Source organism: Malus sylvestris, chromosome 10 (assembly GCF_916048215.2).
Source record: "Malus sylvestris chromosome 10, drMalSylv7.2, whole genome shotgun sequence".
Taxonomy (NCBI): domain Eukaryota; kingdom Viridiplantae; phylum Streptophyta; class Magnoliopsida; order Rosales; family Rosaceae; genus Malus; species Malus sylvestris.
The window spans coordinates 26718112-26736393 of NC_062269.1; the positions used below are offsets into that span (position 1 = coordinate 26718112).

Below are 18282 nucleotides of genomic sequence, written 5' to 3' on the forward strand. Positions count from 1 at the left end.
ATTTCCGTGGTTTCCATGTAATTTTTATCGATATCGATATTATCCCGATATTTCCATCGATATTTCCGTATTTTCGGACTACTGATATTTCCAATATTACTGATATTTTCTCCCTTGCTCCCGTCTCAACCAAGTTCCTAAACAACAAATACATGACCAATGAAATTTATAAAATTAGAAAACAAAAACCGAAGAAAGAGTAGAAGGCAGAGAGAGACTGGCAGTGGTTCCCAGGCCTTTGTTCCAGGGGCAGTGGACGCGGATTTGCTTACATCGAGAGGGGAAGTTGGGACAATTGGACATTGTAGGTGCTTTGACGTCCAAGGCCCGGCAACCACCCTCCTTTCCCGCCTTTTGCGGAGGCAGACAAAGTAAAATTACCATTTACCCCTCCCCTTTAAAAACTTCAAACCAAACACTCAAACACGTGTGTCACTTTAGTACCATCATCTGATGGTATTTCTGTTCCGTAATAAGAGTTTTTAGGTTTTAATTTTGTGAATAACTAGGTTGCTACTAATTTATTTCTCATATTTCTTGATGTATATATATTGTTGTAACGAATACATAAATTAGGAGGACATATTATGTAGCACTAGTACAATTACAATAACATCTCGTGCAAATAATACAATATTACGTGAACAAATTTACAATGACAATATTCTTATATTGCGTAAATCTTCGTAAATTAGAGTAGTTTTAAGACAACGTATTGTATAAACACTCGTAACCCAAAAACCGTGGCACAAAAAGTCAAACCAACCTTTGTCTTTTTCGTCTCACCCTTTCCCCTATTTAACTTCTTCACCCCCACAAACCCACCCCCTTCCCCTTCTCCTCCTTCCCTTTCTCTTTTTCTTTCTGTTTCTCTTCCTTTTTGCTGTCTCTCTGCTTTTTGCTTAAGCTTTTTACACACCAAACCATTCACTCATTACTCTCCTTCTCTCTTCCCACAATCATATATATCCAAACCCCACATTCTTCTCTCCACACCCAAATTTTCACTTCCTCTGCTTCTCTTTCCGAAACCACCTCGTCGGCTTTCCGAAAAACCCGAAGAAAAAGAAAGAAAAAAAAGCAATCTTTTCAGCTGCAGCATTATAAAGTTTCAGTCTTTGGTTACCAATTGACAATTTGGCGATCATGGAGAATGATTTTTTCCTAAATGCCGGAATCCCGCCTCCGCTTCACTTAGAACAAGCATCCTCAATACCGGCATGGCGGTCTTCATTCTCGACCGCCATGGATATCCAGGCCGCTGCCGCAGACCGGAATTGCTCTTTGGAGCAGTCCCCGGACTGCTTCTACAATCCCAACTGGGACAACAAGTCAACCGACCAGAACATCCACTTCGAATCAGCGCTGAGTTCAATGGTGTCATCTCCGGCGGCGTCCAACTCCAACATCTCCAACGAGAGCTTCGTGATCAGGGAACTGATCGGAAAGCTCGGAAGCATCGGAAACTCCGGCGATCTCGCGCCGCATTCCCAGTCATTGCTGGGAATTCAAAATTCTTACATGGGTAGAAATGGAAATGCAAGTGCCAACACTTCATGCTACAGCACCCCGCTGAACTCGCCGCCCAAGTTAAACCTGCCCATTCCGGATCACCATTTGAAGAAAGAAAAGCTACCCAATTTAGGAAACTCCATGGCCTTGAATTCCAGCCTGGCGGAGTTCTCCGCCGACCCTGGATTCGCCGAGAGGGCGGCGAAGTTTTCGTGTTTCGGAAGCAGGAGCTTCAATGGCAGAACATCACAGCTGGGAACGAATAATAACAACAGTACTGAACAACCGTCGTTTAGATTCCATCCCGCAGCGGGAAATGGCGGCAAGCTTCCTCGGGTTTCGAGCAGTCCGTCGATTAAGGCACTCGGATCTCAGACGAGTATGCAGGAAAAGATGCGTGCTCTGCTGCAGGATCGGAGTGAACTCCCCAATTCCCGAGAGGAATCGACGATTTCTGAGCAGAATCCAAACAGGGAGACCAATTCCATGGATTTGAATTCTAGGAAAAGAAAATCAGCTTCCAAAGGAAAAGCAAAGGACCATCATCCTCCTCCAATATCCCCATCTCCAACTTCCACCAAGGTACATACAATACCCAATTTCTACTATTTTTTCTTTGACGAGAAGATGGTCTAATTTGAGTGGGAAAAAAAAAACGAGCGGAGCACATAATCAACTGACGTAATCAAACTCATTTCCTGCATCATTTTAATTATTATAAAGCAACTTACTTTTTTCAATCAAGATTTGTGCTCAAAGTGCAAAGTGCGGGCGCACTGACGTGATCACTAGGCCTAAATAAAAAATTTAGATTTTGAGTTTGTGCATCGTTTTTGTTAAAGCAATTAACTTTTTATTAATTGCATTCAGGGGGCTGAAGTTAACGAAAATTCTAATACCAAGAGAAGCAAGCCAAGTGAAAACAATGGGAATGACCAAAATGGGTCTGTGAAAGCCGAGGAGGATGCAAAGGGAAGCACCAGTTCTGATGAGAAGCATACCAAGACTGGTCCAAAACCACCTGAGCCTCCCAAGGATTACATTCATGTAAGAGCAAGAAGGGGTCAAGCCACTGACAGCCACAGCCTTGCTGAAAGGGTAAGAAATATGGGTTGAGTAGTTTTAATTTAATTTAAATTAATTTCCTCCATTTTAATTTCAAGCTTTGTTGTGACATGGGTTTTTTTGGTGCAATTTTGATAGGTAAGAAGAGAGAAGATTAGTGAAAGGATGAAGCTTCTTCAAGATCTTGTGCCGGGTTGCAATAAGGTATGCGTTAAATACAGAGCTGCAATATTCTAAACCACTTTAATTTTTAATTTACAGATATATTAATTAATTAGGGTGAAGGGGCATAACCCTAATGTACGAAAAGCTTTTAACTTTCTGAAGTACATGAATGTGCCACTTTTACTAACGTGACTTCGATATTTTTTTGGCTTTTTTTAGGTGACTGGAAAAGCACTTATGCTTGAAGAGATTATAAATTACGTGCAGTCATTACAACGCCAAGTCGAGGTAAAAATCGACATTTTACTTATCAAAAAGTCAACACAGATATCTAATTGTAAATTGGGATTGCAGAATGCATATTCCATGTCATTTCCTTAATCGGGTATATTTCCATGTTCTTTGTATGCAGTTTCTCTCCATGAAGTTGTCTTCTGTGAACACCAGGCTGGATTTCAACATGGAAACCCTAATGTCAAAAGAGGTAGGTTCATAATTTAATCTCTAAAAACATAATTAAATGAATATTTTCCAACTTTTCTGAATTGTTTTTCTTTCCCTTTTGGTTTTAGATATTTCAACAAAACCATGGTTTGCCACAGCATCCAATATTCCCATCAGATTCCTCGGCACAAGCCATTTATGGACACCAACGCCAGCAAAATCCAGTACTTTCTAATGGGGCAGTGGACCCCTTGGATAATACCTCACCGTGTCAAAGCCTTGGGATGCAATTACCTCCTCTCAGTGGTTTTAGTAGTGAAGGCATTCCTCACGTAATTAATTTTACTGTTTTACTTCCACAATATTTTAAGTTTATTGAGGGTTCGGTCAGTTGGTTAGATCAGTTGATTATCCTTTTACACATAAGTTCGAGTTCTCCCTTCTACAGGTTAGGTTGTTTAAGAAATATATTAATTGTCGGGTAAAAAAAAATTATCTGATTCTTTCTGGTTTACTTTTACCAGTTTCCAGCATTTGGTGAAGATGATCTGCATACCATTGTTCAGATGGGTTTTGGCCAAAATCCAACCAGAGAATCAGAATTGCTTGGTAAGGAAAAATAAACTAAAAATACTTCCTCACATTCCTCCATATAAAATTGTAAAACACAAATTCATATGATGGCAATTTTTCTTTTATACATGATGCAGGTTCAAATCAAGTATCGCACATGAAAATTGAGCTCTGATCACCATTTTGTCAGTCCATAATAATGTGGACAGAGGGGATGTTGTTGTAAATACAAGATATAAAAAAAAAATTGAAGATTTGCATGCACTGTGCTGATACCGAGCCTTTTATCCTTTGCTTGGTACCAAACCCTTGACGTCTATTCTATTCAAAGAAAGATATTGGTAGGGCTGCATGATTAGAGCAGCTTTCACAGTGATTGGGATCGCTTGGAGTCAGATGGAATTTCATATAAGAAAATCTCATACTTTTATGAGAGATGTCTTAAAGATGAAGTGGTCACGCATCCCTGCACAAGATTTTCTCCTATTGGAGAGCCATTAATTTTTCTGCCTTCCTTTCATCTTCGTTTACTCAATGTAATTTCTTGTTCCAATTTTTTTCCTCTTTTGGGGAGAGCTATTTTATCCACTGTAAAATCCCAGAAGCAATTTCTGTAAGATAACAACGCTAATTAATTAATTAGAGGGAAGAGCTTTGTCATCATTTCAATGAGAATTTTGTAATTTTCCACAGAAGTCAATTGACTTTCATCTTCGTTTACTCAATGTAATTTCTTGTTCCAATTTTTTTCCTCTTTTGGGGAGAGCTGTTTTATCCACTGTAAAATCCCAGAAGCAATTTCTGTAAGATAACAATGCTAATTAATTAATTAATTAGAGGGAAGAGCTTTGTCGTCATTTCAATGAGAATTTTGTAATTTTCCACAAAAGTCATGTCAATTGATCACAGTGAAATTTGCATAATCTTTTGGATTTGATTCTAATTAAACTTGGGTTGCAACTAGCTGTAGGAGTGGGGTCACTTGCTCTCTAAGAAAGTCTAATTTGAATGATTAAGACAATTGGTTATAATCTTGAGCTGGGGTCAGCCATAATTTCTGCCACATTTTGTGCTCCTGTAATTTTCACAGATTATCCAAAAACAGAAGCTTCTGTTCCCTTTTTATTGCTCTGAATAAAAAAATAAAAATAAAAAAAATGAGCAGAGAGGTTAGAACTTACAAGTTAGAACCACTTCATTAAAAATTGTTTAGATTTTTTTTTTTTTAACAATACACAACAATACAAAGAACATCAAAAGAATCCCAGGTTGGCAGTGGTGAGATTCTGACTAGGCCCAATGAACCAAAGGAGCTTTATAATCTTCACCCACTTTTTAAATTTATTGTGTAATTAAAAAATAAAGAAAAGGGTTGTGTAGTGGAGTTCAGGTTTGGAAAGATGCCCTTTAAAATTATCCTAATCTTTCTTCTCTAAGAGGTGGTTAGTAAAAAACCAAGTTTAGGGTTGAGCAAAAGATCTGTGCATTGCAGCCTTAATCATTTATTTTAATTGAGGGGTCTATTATTTGTCTGCAGATTAGTGTAATATAATTACCAGATGAAAAAGATGCTTTGGTGGTTTCTGGTGCATAGCATTCTGAACAGTTACATGACATATTATATATAATTTGCAATGATAGGCAAATAAATAATTACAATTAGAAAATTATAGCCTGACAGTTTTGTCTCCATGAAATTCAAGGCCAATTGCATGGAGACGTGTATGCGATTGATATTTGTTTTTGTTATCTTTTTGCATTTTTCTTTGTCAGTTTCATTGATCCACTTTTGGAGTTGTTTCTTCGGATGCTTGCTTTGCTTGTGGTGTGTTTTCTGATTAATCTTTTGTTCCTCATGTTTTGCTAATGAGGTTGAGATAGACAACTCAGAAAATGAGAAGAAAAAAAGGACTTAAATGGACATGGACTTGGCCAGTTTAGGCTGCACTGGCACCCAATTTCAATGTTCTTAATGTTAAGACTTAGCATTCTAAAAGGAACTTTGAATTCTAAAAAAGAAACTTTAGAATTCTAAACCTTGACAATTGCTTGGTTCAATGTTTGTGAAGTACGATCCCATGCAAAAGTCGCACTTAGTTTTGTTGTATGAGAAGTGCTAAGAAGATATTCTCATGTATGAATTTGGAGTTGGTTATCAATTAATCTATGTAAGTTTCATAAATCAACAGTTGACAGTCACTTATACACATGTGAGTGAGTGTCACTAAAATAACTCTTGCATTTCTGTACATGCAGGCTTAGTTGACTGTCAAACATTAATGTAAGTAGTTCTCAAAAGCCCTAAATGTCACTCGCACATTGTTATTGTTATTTTTTAGGCTTGGGACTTCGTTCTATAACGAGCAGCCTAGTGAGCCTACACATGTATGGTTGGTTGTTAATTGTTGATACAAGTAGATCTCATATAATTCATCAATTCACCACGTGATTAAGTATTTATTAGACATAAAGTTTATTTTCTAAATACGTGATAAACATCAATTGAATGAATGACGTCGTTGAAACTATTTCTTAGTTGATATCAGTGAGTCTCACAATACATCAACGATTAACTGCCATCCACATGTGTGTTGTGCATATGTTTTTGTCCATGTAGATAGTCGAGTGTCACTAACACGTCTCTTGCACACACATGCATAATTAGTTGTCAATTGTTATTGCAAGTAAATCTCACAATATTTGTACTAAGCTCGTTGTTGGAAAAAATATATGGGTGGTATGTCATAATCAAATCCCCAAATCTATGTCCATAATGGAAGGGAAAGGCTTCGGGTCTCCGCGAGATACATCTAGCTTACCCTTTGGATTTTGCAAATTGCAACCAAACCAAAGAGAAATGAGAGACCCCACCCAGCTAACTCCTCACCTAGAGCTAGAAAGAATGTTTGGAGAGATTTCAAGTCTCAAGGACAGTGGGTGGCTTAAGGTCAATTATGCAGGGTGACCCATAAGTATTAGGGTAGGTGCCCTACTAACCAAGTTGTCACTATTAAAATCACTCATTTCTCATTAGGGTTTTTTACCTTTGGTTTGGTTGTGTTGTTTTTGCTTTTTTTTTTTGGGAGAAAGAAAGAAAGAAATTGACAGTCATCATTTGCTTCACCAAACACTTGCATATGCATTATAATTTCATGCTCTCCAACTGTAAGCGTGTTTGTCTCTTTTTTTTTTACCATGCATTCTACAGAGGTTATTGCTTCTTGTTGCAAATTACACATTAATCAACGAAATCAAAAGCATCTTATGCCATTTCCTTTGCATAAAATCTAGCTCGGAAAGTATATAGATTTAAGTGTCACAATCGCACCTCATTTTCCTTCTCTTAATGGTAGACAGATTTTTTTGTCATGGGCAAAGTGTTGAGCCCCAAATGTCAAACAAGAAACTCTTGGACAACTTCAAACTTTTTTTTTAAACAAAAAAATACCATTGACTTCCTTTTCTTGTCCGACTTATGTTATCAACTTTTTTACTTGCTTTTACTTTGTGTGTTTGTAAAAATATTTTACTTTCCTTGGCACTTCTACAAAAAAATTGTTAGCAAATGCGATATTCTAATATACTCTAATTTATGCAAAAGAGCTTTGAATTTGAGTGCAACGAGATGGGCACACTGAACTAACCAACTAGCATATAACTCAGTTTACAAAGACGAGAGGAGAAGAGAAGAGTGAACGTCAAACTCTTAACAATATGTAGTGATTTAAGAGAAGAGAAGAGAGGAGCGAGAGTCAAACTCTTATTGTGGGTGCGTAACTAGCTCTAACTTGTTAACACAGATCCAAATTAAAACCCTATATAACGAATCAAGTAAAACAATCTCATTGCAATCCTAACTGAATTCCAACTTTAAATTGAAGATTGTAAGTAGTAGAAATCATATACTGTGGGACTCATTGCATTCATCCCAGTTATGGTTAGGCAGGTATTACCCAAATGAACAACTCAAAAACAAATCTGAAATTTAGGCCCTATCAGAAGTTGGGTTATAAGGTTGCAACTAGTGTCTAGTTGGGCTGACAAACCCAAACAAGTTCGGCCTGGCCTATGAATCATGTCAGATACTTCATTTAGGGCTCAGGCCCAATTCGATCAGACTTGAGCATTGTAAGTCAACTAGTGAGTTCATTTAGTACATGTGAATGAACAAAGCTTATTTGGGTCTTGGTTTTAGCTTAGCAACTTGTGCTTTATGCCCAATGTAGATTTTTTTTAAATTAAACTTTAACGAAAAGCTTCTGATATAGTTTATTTTAAATAAAAAATTATATTTTTACACTAAAAAGTCAATTCTGGTACTATTAACTTTATCCTTTATTTTGTCCTTATCATTAAAACTAAAAGTTTCAAACCTTTTTCATTAGTTTTTTTTTTTTTTAAATGAAACGATATTTAAAAGTAAAACTACTATAACCGCGTAGATTCAATGAGGAGCACAGTAAATTCACCACTTTTTAATCAAGATGAGAGACGCATCAAACTGTGCATCTTCATCTGTATTCGCTTCCCGCCCTATCAAGTAGATCAATTTCTTTATGAGTTACGCATTCTAATGTGGAGCCATTGTTGTCAAAGAGACAAATGACATATTATTTGTTCAAACAATTAAGCAGACACATAATTCGTAACTAGATAAGACATCAGTTGGTCAATTAGTGAATCGAACCAAATGGACAGAGCACAATTGGACAAATGATTGATTTTATTTTCCAACAACTTCCTAAAATTTTAAAAGTGAAAAGGCAGAAAATGATTTTCAAAGCAGACAAACCATTCCAGGACAAGAAAGTTTCCACCTTTCACCTAAATAACAACTAATAACAACAACCAAACAAAACTTTGGGGAAGAAAAGCACAAGCAAAAACAACTAGTTCATTCACCATGAGACCATTTTATAATCATCTCGTTTTCAATTTTTGGTTTTTATTTTTAGTTTTTATTTTTTTGAAAATTGAAAAATTAAAATCTTATTTGGTAACTACTTTCAATTTGTAAAAAAATAAAAACTAAAAATAAAAAAGTGAAAACTCAAGGCCAATTTTTTTTTTGAACAACCAATATTATTTACACTAAGGGGGAGGGGGTAGGCTTAGCCTCACAATCGGCTATCAATAATGTGGTTTAAATTTGTTTTTGGCAAGAATCAAACCTAAGACCTCTCACTTACAAGTGAAGAGGAATACCACTAGACCGTACTACTAAGTGGCTACTCAAGGCCAAATTTAAAAAACTTAAGAAAGTAGTTTTCAGTTTTTAATTCTTTTTAAAACTGTAACTAAAAGTAGTTACTAAATAAGATTTCAAGCTTCAATTAAAAAAAAAAGTGAAAAAAAAAGGGTTATCAAACGACCCCTAAAGCAAACTATTTCCAATCGATTAAGAGAAAAGGAAAAACAATACGTTTACAACCATCAAAATTTTGAGAGATTTCTAAGAATGATGATAACGGTGCTAGTAATTTACATTAATGCCTTTACGTGGTGTTAGAAAGGCCAGCTATTTTAATTGTTTTTTAGACAATAATATATATTTACAATAAGAGACGAGAAATTTTAGTTAAGTCACACAATAGGCTAGTTTAGGGATGGGCAAAATATTCATAGGTATGGGTAATCACGGTTACCCGCCCATTTAAAGTTGATGATTATGGTTATGGGTAACCGTTTAAACAAATAAACGGTTATAGGTATAACCGTTTATCCATGAAATTTAAATGGGCGGTTATGGGTATTATCCGTGGTTATAACGGGTATCCATCGGTTATGGATAATATTCATGGTTATAACGGGTATCCATTTACCCATTTAATTTAATATATGTAAAATTAAAAAAAAAAAGTAAAAACCCTCAGAGTTACAAATCCGTCACTCTCTTTCTCCGCCTCTCGACTTCGTCTCTCTCTCTCCTACGCTCTCTCTCTCCGTCGCTCTCTCTTTCTGTCGCTCTCTCCGTCGCTCTCTCTCTCCGTCGCTCTCTCTTTGCGCCTCTCTCTCCGTCGCTCGCTCTCTCTCTCCGTCGCTCTCTCTCTGCGCCTCTCGACTTCGACTCGACCACACCTCGGTGACCTCGCTCAATCGCAGTGAGAATTCCACCATGGCCAAAAGCTCGTTCAAGCTTGAACATACTCTGGGTATGCTTTTAATTTATAATTTTGTTGGGTTATTTGTATGGTTTCTGGAATGCCCATATGCCTATTTTGGTTTCTTTTAATTGGCTGATTATAGTTTTTGATGTCTTGTTCTTGAACACCTGAATTATGGATTGTGGCCCTTTTGGATTGAAGGATGATTTGCAGATAAAAGTTTATGTCTTTTCAATTTTATAAAACAAAAGTTTGGGTTTTTATCGATTGCTTCTGCTTGGTATTGTTTAAATTTTAGTATGAGTTTTTTATCGAACTTGTTCTGATATCAAACTTCTTTGTTCAATGGAATTAAGTCGTGGGATTATAAATCATCGGCCTTTGTTTGACATGAGTTTTTCTATCGAACTTGTTTTTGATAGAATTAATTTGTGGGGTTGTAGATTATCAACCTTTGTGTACAATCTTATCAATAGCATCTGTTTGGTATTTTAAATCATTCTCAGTTTTCTATCCCACGTTTACCAAGTTGGAACTTCCAACTTCCTCAGTCCCGATTGTATGTAATGGGTAGCTAAAATGTATTTATAACGGTGTTTAATTGTCAGAAAATAAAAATTATGACAAATTTTTCTTTTGTAATTTTCAAATTGTTAAAAAAATAATGTAGACGGGTGAAAAAAAAGAGGGTAAATGGGTTAAAAAAGGATAAACGGGCCAAAAAATGGGTAAATGGGTAAATGGTTATGGTTATGGTTAAATGGGTAAATGGTTATGGGTAAATGGATACACGGTTATGGATATGGATAACCGTTTATAAACGGTTATGGTTATGGGTATAATCATTTATGTAATTACCCAACGGGTAAACGGTTATGCGAGTATGAACATAAATGGTTATAGGTAAATAATCGCGGTTACCCGCCCGCTATAACCATTGCCCATCCCTAGGCTAGTCATACTAATTTTAACCCTTCAAATACTCTTTTTTTTAGCCTTTGTGTTATGTCCAAAGTAGAGTGCCTAACTTGCTTCCATTAATAATTTATGTCATAATATGACTGGATTATAAGTTTTCACATTAGGTATACTATTAAGAACATATGATATTAAGATGACAACATTTTTGTACTGTATCACCTCTCTTTTTGGTCAGAAGTTAGAGAACATTTATAAAATAAAGTCCAAACGGACATATTACATCGCACGTAGCATTAGAACGAACCGACATACATAAAGAAGACGCCACTTATGCAAACAAAGCATAAATAAAGGTTCCCCTTGCAACAATTACAAATAGTACATAAAGGTAAAAAACATAAAATAGTTTTACCCAAAAACAAATACTCCACAAGGGCTCAAGCAGTAGGGGCCCAAGGGTAGCTAGCTAATAGAGAAAGGCCTAAAAGCCTAGGTGAGGGATGACCCGCTGCAGCTACCTAGAAACCAGAAGCGGCTGACACCCACATCGCCAATTTTGCACCACAAAACAACAATTATTCCCCCCTACATCGTGCCATATACAAACTTACAAAACCCCAACCCAAAAAAAAAAAAAAAAACAGTGCTAAACCACATACCAACAACATCATAAAACTTCAAACAAAATTCAAAATTATCACTAATAAACTTGTAAATCGAAAGGAGCAGCCAAACCTCACAGTTATAACCACTGCCTGGGGACTAGCAAGAACACAGTTCCAATGCCAGTGAAGTAGGACATGAATTTAGAACCAAAGAATGAGGCAAGGCAAAGCTCCACACGCAAACCCTAAGTGTTTAGTTTCACACACCTTCAACTAAATAAGAGGCGATTTGCTCTCATGGTGGACAGTAGACATAGAAGCTCGGTCAGACTTCTCAATTGAAAGTGGGCAAATTGACCACAAAGGACAGTCTTGGGGTCTGGATGTATAGAATGGGTTAGGGCATTGAGGTTTATTTGAGGCAAAAGAAATCTGGTACACAATAGCAAGATGGAGAAATTGGAAGATAACCAAAAGTGGGAAATCAAGCTCCCAAAACACCATCTGAGGAGAGACAGGGGAGGCCGCCATTTTTAGAAAGATGTGATACGCTACCATCGTGTGAGAGATGGGGCACAAAAACCCAGTTCAAAGGGAAAAATGGGAAAGAGAAAAAGGTGGCAAAACGGGAGAGAGGTGAGAAGGAGGAGAACGTAAGAAAAATGGAGTGGAAGAAAAAAAGGCATGGGGGTGCTAAGGGAGAGAGCCGGGGTGGGGGAGAAAGGCGGAGGGGTGGCGCCGTTTATGGGAGGAAGAAGAGAAGATGGGAGGAGAAGGTGTGGTGGGTAGGGGTGGGTTCGGTTTCATTCGGTTCGATTTTTTGCCAAAATTGAAATCAAACCAAAACTTTGGTTCGGTTCAATTTTCTTTCAGTTTTTTTTGGTTTTGTTTTGTTCATTTGGTTTCGATACGGTTTCGGTTATTTTATTTTATTTTATAAAACTTGATCTTTTTTTAATATGGAATTTAGAAAGGAGGCTTGCATTAGTAGACTAATAATAAGAAAATGGGAAAAGTGGGAAAGTGGGAAGGTAGTTGTATCTATAAACTAATCATATTCTATCAACAACCTCAATTGCAAAGAAAAATGATCACCATATCCATTCAAAACCAAACAAATAGAGAAGCTCTTCTAAGTTCCAAAGCCTTTCAAAACTTTCCTTTATAACCAATCAAATATCCTCAATTGAACCAAGTATGCTCCTTAAAAAAGCCAGGGCTGGCCCTGAGTATTTAGGGGTCCTGTGCAAAACTTAGATAAAGGCCCTTCATTTTTTTAATGTTATATTTCTTTTGTTTTTTTTTTCTCAATCTTTTCATCTATAAAACTAAAATATTACAAATTACTGCAACAAAAATAAGTTGTTTGATTGGCCATGTTTTTTTCCTTACCTTCAAAGGTCCTGAGTTCGATACACGTTGGATGCGTTTTTGTTATCTACTTTTTAAGTTTACAAATTTGCAAAAGCTTAAAAAATAGCAAAACAATATCACAGGGATTCAAACCCAACACATGAGCTATAAGGTAGAAGAGCTAAACCGCTACACTTAGAACCACATATATGATTATCTTTTGCATCTAATTTATTTTATACGCATATGTATGCATGTAATGAAAATTTGGGCGCCCTTTCGAATCGGGGCCCCTATGCGGTGGCACTTTTTGCATATCCTCAGGGCCGGCTCTAAAAAAAGCCCTAGATTTAGTTTCAAACTTGACAACAAAGTTTCACAAAAGAAACATCATGGGCATACGTTCATAAAGTGTTAAGGGATTTGGTTCGGTTCAATTTTTTCTTTTTCAGTTCGGTTTTTATTTCGGTTTTCAGTTTTACTTAAGTGTTTGGTCCCATTTTTTTCGGTTTTCAGTTTTTTGAACCCAACCCTAATGATGGGGCTATTTTAGTAAACATCATCACATGATATATCACCTCTCTGCTACAAGTAAAACTTACGTCAATATGTAAGCTTCACTTAATCACTTTTTTTTTTTTGGGCTTCACTTAATCACTTGCATTTGATAGTTGCTATCAAGGTGGCATAAAAATGTTGGGTTACTAGCACCAACGATAACGATAGAGCGTGACAATGTTAAAAATTCACCATCCAATAATTGGTTCACATGTCGAAAAAAACTTGTAGAATAAAAATATTCAATTTTATAGTCGAGGTCCCGAGTTTGCTTCCAATAAGCAAATATGTAGATATGAAAATAAAAGTGCAAAGTCACGTTGGCTTACTTACACTCGCAACAAACAAAAACAATACACCACAAGCTTTTAAATTTGAGTAAATTATAATGATAATTCTTCAACTTTAATCAAATTAGAGTAATAGTTTTTAAATTAAAAATTTATTACCATTAGTTCTTTAACTCATCAAAACGTATAGCTATGATCATTTTCGTCAACTTCGTTAGAATTTTATCAAAATGAGTTATGTTGGAATGACCATTGCTACAATTAGGTTAAGATTGAGAGACAGTTTCTCCAATTGGGTTAAAGTTGAGGGATCATTTCTCCAGCTGGATTAAAGTTGAGGGACCATTGGTAATGAATTTTTAGTTGAGGAACCATAACTGCATGTTTTGATGAGTTAATGAATCAATAATAATAAATTTTTAGTTGAATTACCATTGCTTCAATTGAATTTAAATTAAGAAACCATTACTACAATTTAGTTTTTAAATTTAGGCAAATATAAAATACAAAAACGTGGGAAGAAGTAGGAAAAATCAAACAAAAATGTCCGAGCAGAAAGTCCCTTACTAAATTTAGCTCAAAAAAGCTCCCGCTCCTCCTTCGGCGCCACACACATCAGAGAGTCACAATTTTACACACACACACAAAAATTACAGAGATCTGAGAAGACGACGACGGCGAAGAAGAAGAAGAAGAAGAAGAAGTATATATATTTATATTAATTATTTATTTAATTTAAACTAATTAAATTAATGTCTCGAGCTCAAAACCACGAGTTTCAAGAATGGTGGAACAAGCAGAGACAGACCAACCACGACCTCCTCCTCTCCTCCGACGAATCCAGCCACCTCCTCACCGTCGATATCCACAGCCCCCGCCCCGATCGTACGGTCGGAAAAGACCGGTCCCGGAGCGCCCGCCAGTTGTCCTGGGTCTGCCGCCTCAAATTCCAGCAAATCGCCGCCTCCCTCGCCTCCGTGGCCAACTCCTTCCTCGTCCTTCTCCTGACCGCCAATCGCCGCGTCACCTCCCCCGATTCGCCCGCCGACTCGGCCTCCTCCCGCCTCTACCGCGCGATCAAGGTTTTCCTGGTCATCGTGCTGCTGCTGCTCTGCTTTGAGCTCGTGGCTTACTTCAAGGGATGGCATTTCAGTCCGCCGTCCGTGAGATCGGGGGAGCTGGCGGAGCTCGTGTACGCCAATTGGCTCCACGTTCGAGTCAATTACCTGGCGCCGCCGCTGCAGAGCTTCACCAATGTCTGCATCGTGCTCTTCCTGATTCAGTCGGTGGATCGCGTCGTTTTGGTGCTCGGATGCTTCTGGATCAAGTTTCGGAGAGTCAAGCCCAAGGCGGTCATGGAGTACAAAACGACGTCGTCGCCTTCGTCGTCCAATGTGGAGGAGGGAAATGCTGAGAAAGTGAATTTGGAGGATTATCCGATGGTGTTGCTGCAGATTCCTATGTGCAATGAGAGGGAGGTAAGATGATGTAGGTTTCTCATCCCTGAAACGACACCGTTTCGATTTTCTTTGTTGTGCTTCAGTTGTGTTTTTAGCTATGCAAGTTAGAATCAAGCTTCAATTTTTATCCTTTTTTGATACAATTCATGAGCTAGAAAGTCCCTTCATATTGTTAGATGTTAAAAGTAAGAGCCTGGCATCATTTGTTACCGTTTCAGATATAATGCTGCATTGATAGGCAAAAAGTATTTCACATGCTCTTCATAGAAACCCCTTTGTCACTCATTTGAGTACTGATATGTGCTCGAATCGGGTGATGAACAGGTTTACCATCAATCAATTGCCGCGGTTTGTATTCAGGACTGGCCGAATGAGAGAATGCTTGTACAGGTTTTGGACGATTCTGATGATATAGAGGTTCAACAACTTATTAAGGCAGAAGTAAACAAGTGGCAACAACGGGGTGTCCCCATATTGTACAGACATCGGCTTATACGCACAGGGTATAAGGCAGGGAATCTGAAATCTGCTATGAGCTGCGATTATGTTAAAAATTATGAATTTGTGGCCATATTTGATTCAGATTTTCAGCCGGAACCTGAATTCTTGAAGAAAACCATTCCTTATTTCAAGGTAACTTTTCAATCCCTACTAGACCACACTATTCTGATAAACAGTTGAATGTTTCGGATAAATATAGGGTTTACGTACGTAGAATGGGACCATTCATTACATCTCAGCTTATGTAAATGATTATGCTCACAATACTTGAAAAAACAGTGTATATATATGTATGTTTTCCGCATCCACTAAGTCATGGTTTACAATCTTCTTTAATGATGTCTAAAGTGTGCAATTAGGAGCTCGCCATCATTCTCAGGCTCATACTTTGTTTGACACTTTGGTATTGGTCATCATATCTGGGTTGCCTGAATATTTCAATCACACACATGGCATATGCATATCATATGTTTTTTTAATAACCTGATCCGTATCTCATTTTCATACACCACAACTGTAAGCAAAAATATCAGTTTATGTCCAACTTAGCTCTTCTTGTAATAATGTCGCCAATGTGGGGCAGTGGGAATACTAACTACCTCTTGACCTGGGATTATGTAGTTTTCAATTTCGTCGCCTATGCTTCTTGTTTACTGGACTGAAAATTGGTTTTATATTTGTCTTGAAGGGGAATGATGATCTAGGATTGGTCCAGACAAGGTGGTCTTTTGTAAACAAGGATGAGAACTTGCTTACTAGACTGCAGAATATAAACTTGTCTTTCCACTTTGAGGTTGAACAACAGGTCAATGGTGTGTTTATCAACTTCTTTGGTTTTAACGGTACAGCTGGTGTGTGGAGGATTAAGGCCCTTGAGGAGTGCGGTGGTTGGTTGGAACGAACGACCGTCGAAGACATGGATGTTGCAGTTCGCGCTCATCTTTGTGGGTGGAAGTTCATATATCTGAATGATGTCAAGGTGTGTGTAGTTTTCACGGTCGGAGTTTCTTTGCACAATATGAACCTTGCATTGTTTGCTGAACTTGCTGCTTTTGCAGTGCGTTTGTGAACTTCCAGAGTCCTATGGTGCATACAAGAAACAGCAACATCGCTGGCATTCTGGTCCAATGCAGTTATTCCGCATGTGTTTCTTTGACATACTCCGTTCAAAGGTATAGAAGTTCATTTTCTGTTAATTATTTTATTAGAACAGTATGAAAAAAGAGACCTTGGAATTATAACAAAAAGAGACTCGTGTGGTCATCTAAATCTCGTCAGGATCTATTTGGCTGTTTAATATAAGGGTTCTTTCCAATTTAAGTACACATGAATGTAACCTTTGGTATTTTCATATTCCAGGTGAGTGTGACCAAGAAAGCGAATTTGATATTTCTCTTCTTCCTCCTGCGGAAGCTCATACTGCCGTTTTATTCATTCACTCTATTTTGCATCATTCTTCCACTGACAATGTTCCTGCCAGAAGCTCAGCTACCAGCATGGGTTGTTTGTTATGTTCCCGGAATTATGTCTGTCTTGAATATTCTTCCTGCACCACGTTCATTCCCATTTATCGTCCCCTACCTTCTGTTTGAGAATACCATGTCAGTGACGAAATTTAATGCAATGATATCAGGATTGTTTCAGTTTGGGAGTTCTTATGAGTGGATAGTGACAAAGAAACTGGGAAGATCATCGGAAACAGATCTAATTGCCTTTGAAAGGGAGTCTGTGCCTCTGGTGCCAACTACCGGTCTTCATAGGTCGGCCTCAGAATCGGGGCTTGAGGAGCTGACTAAGCTAGCGACAACTAAAAAAAGTGGGAAAAAGAGAAGAAACCGTTTATTCAGAAAAGAACTTGTAATTGCCTTTGTACTGTTGACTGCTTCAGCAAGAAGCTTGCTCTCTGCCCAAGGAATTCACTTCTACTTCCTACTGTTTCAAGGGATCACCTTTCTAGTTGTTGGTCTTGATTTGATAGGAGAGCAGGTGAGTTAACTTCCGAGCAATGCTTTTGAGTAGTGTTGAGCTCTTCCCCGGAATGTCCCATCGGGTGCGTGCAGGTCATTTTGATCGGAGCTTTGAAGTCTTTCTCGGGCACACTGATGAAAGTGCGGTCACTTTTAGTACCCTGCTGTTTCTGGCGGTCGGCTCCCCAAATGTAAGCAACCCCGTTGGTTCATACACGTGTTGTAGATCATAACCACAGTTTCTCAATGCAAGACTGTATGTACCATTTATGCTCTTGTGAAGCGACATTTATTGAAAGTTGTCTCATTGATTTAGGCAAGGGGAAAAGACCCTCAATATAGTTTGTAGGAGTGGATTCATTGGATTCATTGGCTCGTCCGATTTGTAGGCAAATTGTTAGATCATCACATTTGTTATTCTTTATTTTTCTTGTAAACAAATTATGTATGATATAATAGACGTTGCTTTATCTGTTTGAAATTTTGTTTCCAGACTTTCTTGTACTACTTCCAGTGTGATACACTCAATCAAAATGCTACCACCTCAGGCTTTCTAATCAATGGCGCAATGCCAATGTCGCGAATTGCGCCACGCATCATCTCAGTGTATGTTGTATGGCTCTTAAAACGACCTCAACTCCGTTTTTCTCCACCTCCGGTGAGGTAATCGAACATCTAATCTACTCATCTACTAACCCCCCCCCACCCACAATTTCTGATGACCAAATTCCTTTCATTTGGAATTCCGGTAACACCGGAGGCAA

The 18282-nt window shown here is 37.8% G+C and overlaps 2 protein-coding genes across 2 annotated transcripts; both read left to right on the forward strand.

The window, feature by feature from the left end:
- The first annotated feature begins 828 nt into the window (after nt 1-828).
- On the forward strand, nt 829-4454 carry LOC126584611 (transcription factor bHLH62-like). Its single transcript, XM_050248942.1, has 8 exons — nt 829-2094; nt 2383-2610; nt 2716-2781; nt 2962-3030; nt 3155-3226; nt 3315-3518; nt 3711-3795; nt 3897-4454. The coding sequence occupies exons 1-8, from the start codon at nt 1147-1149 to the stop codon at nt 3932-3934; spliced, it is 1710 nt and encodes a 569-aa protein (XP_050104899.1). The 5' UTR covers nt 829-1146; the 3' UTR covers nt 3935-4454.
- A 9682-nt stretch (nt 4455-14136) lies between these two features.
- LOC126586106 (probable xyloglucan glycosyltransferase 6) lies at nt 14137-17999 on the forward strand. The gene is made up of 5 exons (XM_050250804.1): nt 14137-15068; nt 15375-15683; nt 16240-16530; nt 16610-16723; nt 16911-17999. The coding sequence occupies exons 1-5, from the start codon at nt 14343-14345 to the stop codon at nt 17544-17546; spliced, it is 2076 nt and encodes a 691-aa protein (XP_050106761.1). The 5' UTR covers nt 14137-14342; the 3' UTR covers nt 17547-17999.
- Nucleotides 18000-18282: the final 283 nt, after the last annotated feature.

Coding starts and splice junctions, on each gene's coding strand:
- LOC126584611 (XM_050248942.1), top strand. CDS start 1,147: ATGGAGAATGATTTTTTCCTAAATGCCGGAATCCCGCCTCCGCTTCAC. Junction 2,782..2,961: donor TTGTGCCGGGTTGCAATAAG/GTATGCGTTAAA, acceptor GGCTTTTTTTAG/GTGACTGGAAAAGCACTTAT. Junction 3,519..3,710: donor GTAGTGAAGGCATTCCTCAC/GTAATTAATTTT, acceptor TACTTTTACCAG/TTTCCAGCATTTGGTGAAGA.
- LOC126586106 (XM_050250804.1), top strand. CDS start 14,343: ATGTCTCGAGCTCAAAACCACGAGTTTCAAGAATGGTGGAACAAGCAG. Junction 15,069..15,374: donor CTATGTGCAATGAGAGGGAG/GTAAGATGATGT, acceptor GGTGATGAACAG/GTTTACCATCAATCAATTGC. Junction 15,684..16,239: donor AAACCATTCCTTATTTCAAG/GTAACTTTTCAA, acceptor TTTGTCTTGAAG/GGGAATGATGATCTAGGATT.